At 36.4% G+C, this 8,987-nt stretch overlaps 1 protein-coding gene across 1 annotated transcript in view; it reads left to right on the forward strand.

The window, feature by feature from the left end:
- The window catches only part of LOC128237775 (neurogenic locus Notch protein-like), a 123,754-nt gene extending 114,847 nt beyond the window's left edge, over positions 1-8,907 (forward strand). The window contains exons 38-44 of the mRNA XM_052953360.1: positions 1,768-1,860; positions 2,021-2,205; positions 4,469-4,670; positions 6,423-6,581; positions 7,631-7,765; positions 8,382-8,548; positions 8,782-8,907. Coding sequence (XP_052809320.1) covers positions 1,768-1,860; positions 2,021-2,205; positions 4,469-4,670; positions 6,423-6,581; positions 7,631-7,765; positions 8,382-8,548; positions 8,782-8,907 — 1,067 coding nt within the window. The remainder of the gene's footprint in view (positions 1-1,767; positions 1,861-2,020; positions 2,206-4,468; positions 4,671-6,422; positions 6,582-7,630; positions 7,766-8,381; positions 8,549-8,781) is intronic.
- Positions 8,908-8,987: the final 80 nt, after the last annotated feature.

The following is an 8,987-nucleotide window of genomic DNA, read 5'->3' on the forward strand; positions in this document are numbered from 1 at the left end:
TTAAGAATAATGGCTTTTTAACTGAATATCAGCTGCATATGTACATCGTGTTTTTTGAGTGAAATTTCTCCAAATGTTTTGACTGATTGTTCTGAAACATTTTACGCATGATCATCTTGAAGTGTACCATTCACAGCTTCACACATTTTGTCAGTTTCAGCCAAATTGTTAAAGTGTTGTTGCTCTTTAATTATATCTCAATAACTTGAAAACACTTATACCCAAGAACTTCATAATTGGTATGCAGGTTAATTGTGACCAGTAGATGACCCCTATTATTTTTTAAGATCAGTTGGTCAAAGTTCAAGGTTGTGGTGTGCTTTGTGTGAAAAACAATGTTTACTCTAACCTTGAGCTGAAAATTGGTTACCACTCAATAACTAAATAATGCTTGCACAAAAGAACTTCATACTTGTGATGGTTGGTCATGAATAGTAGATGACCCCTACGGATTTTGAGATCAGCCAAACTTTAAGGTCAATGTTGGTTTTTCCCCAGTCCAATAGTACAAAATGTCATGTCCATCATTGATTATTTCTCAGCTACAACCACACATTTAGGTTTTTCAGAAAAGCAATCTATTGTTCACTTGAAACTGTTGACAGCTATGACACAATAAGTTTACTTAATTCCATGTTATCCTAAATACAAAGTATGGCCCTTGATTGACTTAAAAAGTTTGGTTCAAGTTTAAGGGCAGATTGGCATTTTCACTCCAAACCATTCTTTCAATGGACTTCATACTTCACTCAGTTGTCTTAGGCCATCACACAATTAGGTAAGATAACTCCATATAATCCTACCCTTGAATGAGGTAGAAAGTTTGGTTAAAGTTTAAGTCAAGTTAGGATTTTCACTAATAACTTCTATACCCTTAATTCAATGGACTTCACTCAATTGTTGACAGCCATCATACAATGAGGTGACACAACTCCATGCAGTTATCTAAATGCACATTATGTCCCTTGATCAACTTAGAAAGTTTGGTTTAGGTCAACTTGGCAATTTTACTTCAAACTCCTATACAGTTCACTCAATGGCATTCATACTTCACACAGTTGTCCAAGGCCAACACATTATTAGGTTACGTTACTCAATATTATCATACCCTTTGTTCACTTAGAAAGTTTGGTTTAAGTTTTTTGGTAAGTTGTTATTTTCACGTATAACTCCTATACCCTCCATTCAATGGACTCCATACTTCACTCACTTTTCCAAAGCCATCACATAATTAGGTTAAGTAACTCCATATTATCCTACCCATGGACAACTTTGTTGTGATTTTCACTAATACTTCATATACATGTTGATGGCCATCAAAACAATAAGGTGACAGAACTCCATGTTATTCTAAAAATAAATTATGTTCTTTGATCAACTTAGAAATTTTGGTTAAAGGTTAAGGTCAACTTGGCATTTCATTTTAACTCTATTACCATTCACTGAATGGACTTCATACTTCACACAGTTGTCCAAGGCCATCACAAAATTAGGTTACATAAATCCATATTCCCCCGAATACAAATTATTTCCCTTTGATTGACCTAAAATGTTTGGTTAATTTTTTATTGCAAGTTGGGATTTTCACTAAACGTTCCTATTCCCTTCATTCAATGGACTTCATACTTAAGTAGTAACAGAAATGTCTTATATAAGCTCAATTTCTTCATAACACTAAAACAATATGCTAATGTTGTCAATTATGTTGCTTGAGAAAATAACTTTGTGAAATTGACTTCAGTTTCTATATTGCTTGTTTGTTTTTAGTGACATACTACAACTTCCGAGTGTACACAGAAAATGAGAAATACAACTCTTCTTTATATGGACAATCACCCTCCTGTCCAACAAAGGCAAAAAGTAAGGCTTTTAGTTTGTTTATGGTTTTGTTTGAAAGGTTTGATTCAATTTATTTTATAATACATTGCATCCCAATGAACTGATGATACTGACTGTATTAGAGCTCAGTTTAATCTGCTGAATAAAATACATCGTTAAAACTAAGTTGTATACCTTTCAGTATCTGAAGCACCACAGGATCTTGCAATTACGGGAGTTACAAGCAGAGCTTTCACAGTCTCTTGGGAGAGACCCAATAATACCTACAGTGAAGAGTTCCTTGGTTATGTCCTGCAGATAAAAGAAGGAGATTCATGCGTGCAAGAAATAAAATACAAGTGTTCTAATTGCAAGAGAAGCTTTGATGTAAACAGCATACAATGTAGCGTTATTTAAGTGCATTATCTAATTATGCCCCCCTTCGAAGAAGAGGGGTATATTGCTTTGCACAGGCATGTCGGTATGTCGGTCGGTCATTCGGTCGGTCGGTCCGTCGGTAGACCAAAGCTTGTCCGAGTGATAACTCAACAATCCCTGGACATATGGTCATCAAACTTCACATGAAGGTTGGGCCTGACCAGTAGATGACCCCTATTGTTTTTTGGGGTCATCAGGCCAAAGGTGACCTTGAATGGTTAAAGGTTGTCCGAGTGATAACGTGACAATGCCTGCACCAATGGCCCTCAAACTTGACTTGGAGGTTGGGCCTGACCAGTAGCTGACCCCTATTGTTTTTTGGGCTCAATGGGTCAAAAGTCAAGGTCACAGTGACCTTTAATGGTAAAATAATTTTAAAGCTTGTCCGAGTGATAACTCAACAATGCCTGCACCCATGGCCCTCAAACTTGACATGGAGTTTGGGCCTGACCAGTAGTTGACCCCTATTGTTTTTGGGGGTCATCAGGCCAAAGGTCAAGGTCACAGTGACCTTGAATGGTAAAAGGTTGTCCGAGTGATAACATGACAATGCCTGCACCCATGGCTCTAAAACTTGACTTGGAGGTTGGACCTGACCAGTAGCTGACCCCTATTGTTTTTTGGGCTCAATGGGTCAAAAGTCAAGGTCACAGTGACCTTTAATGGTAAAAGGTTGTTCATGTGATAACTCAACAATGCCTGCACCCATGGCCCTCAAACTTGACTTGGAGGTTGGGCCTGACCAGTAGATGACCCCCATTGTTTTTGAGTGTCATTGGGCCAAAGGTCAAGGTCACAGTGACCTTGAATGGTAAAAGGTTGTCCGATTGATAACTCAACAATGCCTGCACCCATGGCCCTCAAACTTGACTTGGAGAATTGGCCTGACCAGGAGATGACCCCTATGGTTTTTGGGGGTCGTCTGGCCAAAGGTCAAGGTCACAGTGACCTGGAATGGTAAAAGGTTGTCCGAGTGATAACTCGACAATGCCTACACCCATGGCCCTCAAACTTGATTTGGAGATTGAGCCTGGCCAGAAGATTGTCCCTATTAATTTTAGGGGTCATTGGGTCAAGGTCACAGTGACCTTGAATGATAAAAGGTTGTCCAAGTGATAACTCAACAATGCCTGCACCCATGGCCCTCAAACTTGACATAGAGGTTGGGCCTGACCAGTAGATGACCCCTATTGATTTAGGGGTCATAGGTCAAGGTCAAGGTCACAGTGACATTGAAAGCAAACTCGACAATTCTTGGACCTATGGTCATCAAACTTGACATGAAGGTTGGGCCTGCCCAGTAGATGACCCCTATCGACTTTGGGGGTCATCAGGCCAAGGTCAATGTCACAGTAACCTTTTAACGCAAAAAAATTAACAAATCTTCCCCCACTGATTTCTCAACAATGCCTGAACCTATGATCATTAAACTTGACATGGATGTTAAACCTGACCAGTAGATCACCCTTATTGATTTAAGGAATCATAGAGCCAAAGGTCAAGGTCACAGTGATTTTGAATGGTAAAAGGTTGTCCGAGTGATAACTCAACAATGCCTGAACCCATGGCCTTCAAACTTGACTTGGAGTTGCATCTGACTTGTAGATGACCACTTATGATTTAAGGGGTCATCAGGTCAAAGGTCAAGGTCACAGTGACCTTGAACGAAAAAAACTTGTATTGTGATAACTTGACAATGCCTGCACCCATTGCCCTCAAACTTGACATTTAGGTTTCTGGTGACCAGCTGATGACTCTGGATTTTGAGTTCATAGAGTCAAAGGTCATGACGGTCATAACACACTTTATCCTCACACTTTAATGGTCATAATCTTAAAACAGCAACAAATCAGCTGTCATTTCGGTCCATGCATATTTCATTCAATTGTCCATATAATCCTGACAACATGGCGCTCAGGGGGGGCATAATGTTTGACAAACATCTCTTGTTAAATATAGGGTTTTTAATATTGGCTTGTCCAAAATGTTTTTTTTGGTTTGGTATGGATAATAAGTCTTAATAAGTCTATATTTTGCACGGCCTAAAGCTTTTCAAATAAAAAAGTATACTTTCCCTAGAACAAGAGCTTTTACTTTATGAATCTGTGAAACAAATGAACTTTGTGGATGAGATGAATATAATTAATAATGTATAATTAAAATTATTACATGAATTGTTATTAACCTATGCATGTATTGTTTATCATTAAAGAGTGCTCCAACATCAAGTAAAGTTTGCATTAGAGGAGACAGGATGGATGAAAGTAAATCAAATGCAGAGCTCCAAAACTCCACCTTGACGTTGAGTAATAATACGTTTAAACCTGATACTGACTACACCGTGTTAGTTGCTGCTGTAAATGATATTGGATGGGGTCATCAGGCAGTACAGTCGGTTAAATCTAAAGAAGAAGGTTGGTGTTGTTATTTTTAATCCAACTTTATAAAGTAAAAACATTGATGTTTGTGATTTTTAAATGTTCATTCTAGAAATTGACATGTTGTTTAATGACTTCAAAAATGAGGGGCGTTCAATTCATTATGTCACTTGTCTTCATATGTTAAAAATGTTCATTGCATTGGAAATTTGTTCATGTCAACCCTCCAAAGAATTTGCCCTGCAGAGATACAGACCCTAAAAGTCTTGTTATAAATGACCTAAATGCTGCATGTCTCCCTTTGGTATACTGTTGAGCCACAGACAGATTGTAGAACCAAGTTCACTTCTAGTAACAGAACCTACCTAAGAGCAAAGAATAGGAAGGGAAATAGGAAAATGACACAGGTTCTTAGGTCAGGGGACTTAAGTGGGTGTTCAGCATGAGTAACCTTTTTTGTTATAAGAACCATTCAACAATTTTACTTTTGTCTGCCGAATCATTGTCATAAGTGTCATGCCCTTTAAACCTTTACTTTGTTGTTTACCTTGATAGGATTTTTTGAAATATGATGTTTATCCCCTTTTTGCTAGGAGTTTGTATAACAGGGCCACTAGAATTGAAGAAAATGGCATATAAAACCTTCTTGGCACTAATCTTGTCCTCTTTGCTTTGCCTGACTTTAGCTACGATAATCCATTGTTGGTTATTCATGCATCGCTAGAGCTCAAAATAATAAATCCAAGTATATTACCGAGTGAGAAACTAGGGTTTTAATGTCTATATTTTCTCAAAATTTAGCAAAATCGACACTTGGCTGTTTGGTCTTGTGTCAACAAGTAGGTGTCTAATGACTTTCTGGGAAATAGTATATTGGCCATTCTATCAACCACTTTTTGCTCAAACAGCAGCAATGGTTCCCTTTGTTGCTGCAACAACAGGACCACCTGGACTGTTACTTATATGGAGTACCCCTAAGCTAAGCATAAACCTGTTTTAAAAGTAGAACTACAATGTTTGTTACACAGTTCAGAAAAATCTTTTTGAAATACTTGCATAGAAACACCTGATTTCTTCAGCTTTCGTTATAGCATTGAAATATAGCAACTATATATTTATTGATGTGTATAATTAATCAATATTTTAAGGGGATTAAAGGGGCTGTACTCAGTATGATGAAATAGTGAAAAAAAAAATAAAAAACTGTCGAAAACTGACATAAACTTGGTATCGATGTGTACACTGCATTGAAACTTACTAACTGAAGTTCCACATAGTTTAAAATTAATTTATTTTTTCGCTGCTTTTGCGTATTTTTCCATTAAAAAATATTACTAGGTATGTCTACCTAGTAGAATTAATTCCTTATGCTTGCTTGGCTGGGCGATATTATCACGTGATATTACCAAGTTAGGTTAAATAGCTTAAATATTCCAACCATTTAGGGTAAGCGTTCATAACACAATGGATACAACACTGGACTACAATTTCGGCGACACCGGTTGTTTTTTTTACATTTTGGTATTATTTTTACAATTATGATATCAAATCGTGAATTAATCTATTAAATAATTGCCCTGAGATTCGTTACAGAAAAAAAACTTTTTTTGGTGCCAATCTGGTGTACAGTCCCTTTAAATGAAATAATTACCGATGTTTTAAATAATTATCCCAAATTAACTGAAACTCACTGGCTCATGTGCAACATGGTTTCTACAGACAACCATTAGTGACAAACAAAGAATGTTATTGAATACCCTCCGTAATGACATGTTGTTTCATTTGTAGAACCTCAAGAGCCCCCCAAAGCAGTTATTGTATCTGACATCGGGAAGACGTCTTTCAATGTATCATGGAGTTTGAATGGACCAAGGCCGGGACAGGTCACATACACAGTGATCCTAACTGCAGACACTGGAGCTGAGAACAAAACATATACTGTTGAAGGTAAATGGTTTACTTAAATCTGTAAACCTTCGTTTGCCTTTTTGAACAAATATGTTGTTGAAAACAAAATGAAGGAACTGTTGCTGTGTACAAACATTGTTACTAGTAAACATGCATGAAATGTCCACCTTATATTTGGATATTATTGTGGCACCAGCTTGAGATTATACCCCTGACTTTTCATGTTTTTCAGTGATTTATTGGAAAGTAATAGTGGATTATATCCTCATTAACTCATTGTTGAGTTTTATGGAATATAATTTCACTGTTTCTCTTATTTGAGCCTTATTCTCTGTGATAAGCAAAGTACCGGTAAACACACACAATACTGAGAGAAAAGATGATACCATCATTACAGGAATTCCGTCTCGGAAATGTTTCATTTGGTTAACTTTGGTGCAAATTTTCAAACACCAATTAATTGTAATTTTGAATGAATTAAAAGCATGAAATAAACATCAAAAAGTAAATATTTCACTCGTTGCACAGCCGCTTATGAAATTATATCTTTTGGTACTCTATCCGTGAAAGTTATCGTGATCTTACACTGAGACAACAATTATCGTCTATGACTTTGGCAGTATTTTCTGTTAAAATACATATTTATCATAGCAGACAGTGCGTTTTTAAGGATTTCTATGTGAGTTTGATTATTTTAAGTAACCGCCTTTAATCATAGCATGCACACAACTAACTTTAAGTAAAGATACGGGAGCATGCCATGTGGTCATCTTAAGTAAGTCTAGTTTTGAACAAACATAGTCAGTCAAAACTAGTCAAATGTCATTGTGGCTGCGAAAAATACTGCGAGATAACGACATTCAATATCACCGAAATACAGAACATGGCTAAGCCCAAAATATTTGAAAAAAAGTTTGACTTATCCGCAACAGCAAGATAACAGAGTTCAACATATCGAGTTTTGACTGTACATACAAAAGTAACTAAACAATTTAATTTTGTAATTTTCTGTTCAATCATTCATCAGTGCTCTATGATATGTCTTATTCTAGCATTAAATTTTATCCAATGATCTCTACAATAAACAGGTTATGATAACACAAGTCGGTTTGCTGATGGACTAGAAGAGTATTGGAACTATACTGTGAGTGTCACAGCAAGAACTAATGTAGGTGGTGCTAAAACATCCTATACCACACAAAAATACAGGACTCTGCCTTCAGGTTAGTGAAATATTTTATCCTTTTTCATATTTTTAAAACCTTTTTGTACACCTGTTTGTCTATTTTTCAGTGCAATTGTTCCTTATGTGTAGCTTTAATCGACCTCCACCTGATTGAATTTTATCAAATTAATATCATTTTGATAGGTTGTAAATTTGCTACCTTTTCTCCAATGAACAGTTCATACCCCAATATGTATCCATTGGTTCCCAAGCTTCATTAAGAAACCATTTACACTCCAGCATGAAGTTTGTATTTGTCACTAAAGTTATTAAAAACGGAGAGTTAAAAATCTGGTATTGAGCTATTGCAAATGTGTAGTATTTAACTTGTCTGTTTTCTAAGGAGTTTTCATTTTTTTTACATAGGCCTTGTTGTTGTTGTTGTTATCAGCTGCATTGACGCATTGAAATCATATTGTTTAAATGTTCAAAATATTCAAATGAACTCTTGCAAGGCCAATAACTCTGGTTTAAATGATTGTCAAGTGTTGCCGTTCATTTGACTGAAACAAATGTTGGCATTTTCTTTAGGGGGCTCATTTAAGGTAGGGCCCAATTTTGCAACATTATCAGGTAGTATTGTTGAAATTAATTAATCAAAGATATGACTTCAGCACCTGGAAATGTTACTGAGTTTGGTCCTGTTAAGGCTCATCTGCGCTCTGACAATTTTCACAAAATGACGATCCAATGGAAAGCTCCCTTGCTGTTGCAGCGCAACAGTGTGATAAAGGAATACGTGTTAAAATACAATGTTGGAAACACTACAGCTAGCTCAGGGGTAGGTTTAGATCACTTTGACAATAATGTAATAATATAACCTTAACTTTAAACACTTGACTTGTTTTGTTATATTGCAATTTTTGATGATTTAAAAAAAATAAAATAATAATGAACATTAGCTCAATGAGCGATTTTCAAACTCGTGGAAATAAATGATACATACAGAATATAATTCTCTCCTGGTGATAATTGATAATACTATAAATAAAATATGAGATTTATTTCTTTAAGGTTGGCGGAAGGTTTAAGACAATTTCCTTCACATCGGAGACTGGCGATGGCTTTTACAGTAAAGTGTTTGATGTGATACCTGAGTCATCGTACCAGTTTGAGGTAAGATTGAGCGGCAGAATGTAATGGCAGTCTACACTTTTTAACCATTATGGAGCGTAGCGCTTAGGTGACTTCCAGGCATTTCGTCTCAGAGTTGTGTGCTA

The sequence above is a fragment of the Mya arenaria genome, chromosome 6, assembly GCF_026914265.1.
Source record: "Mya arenaria isolate MELC-2E11 chromosome 6, ASM2691426v1".
Taxonomy (NCBI): Eukaryota; Metazoa; Mollusca; class Bivalvia; order Myida; family Myidae; genus Mya; species Mya arenaria.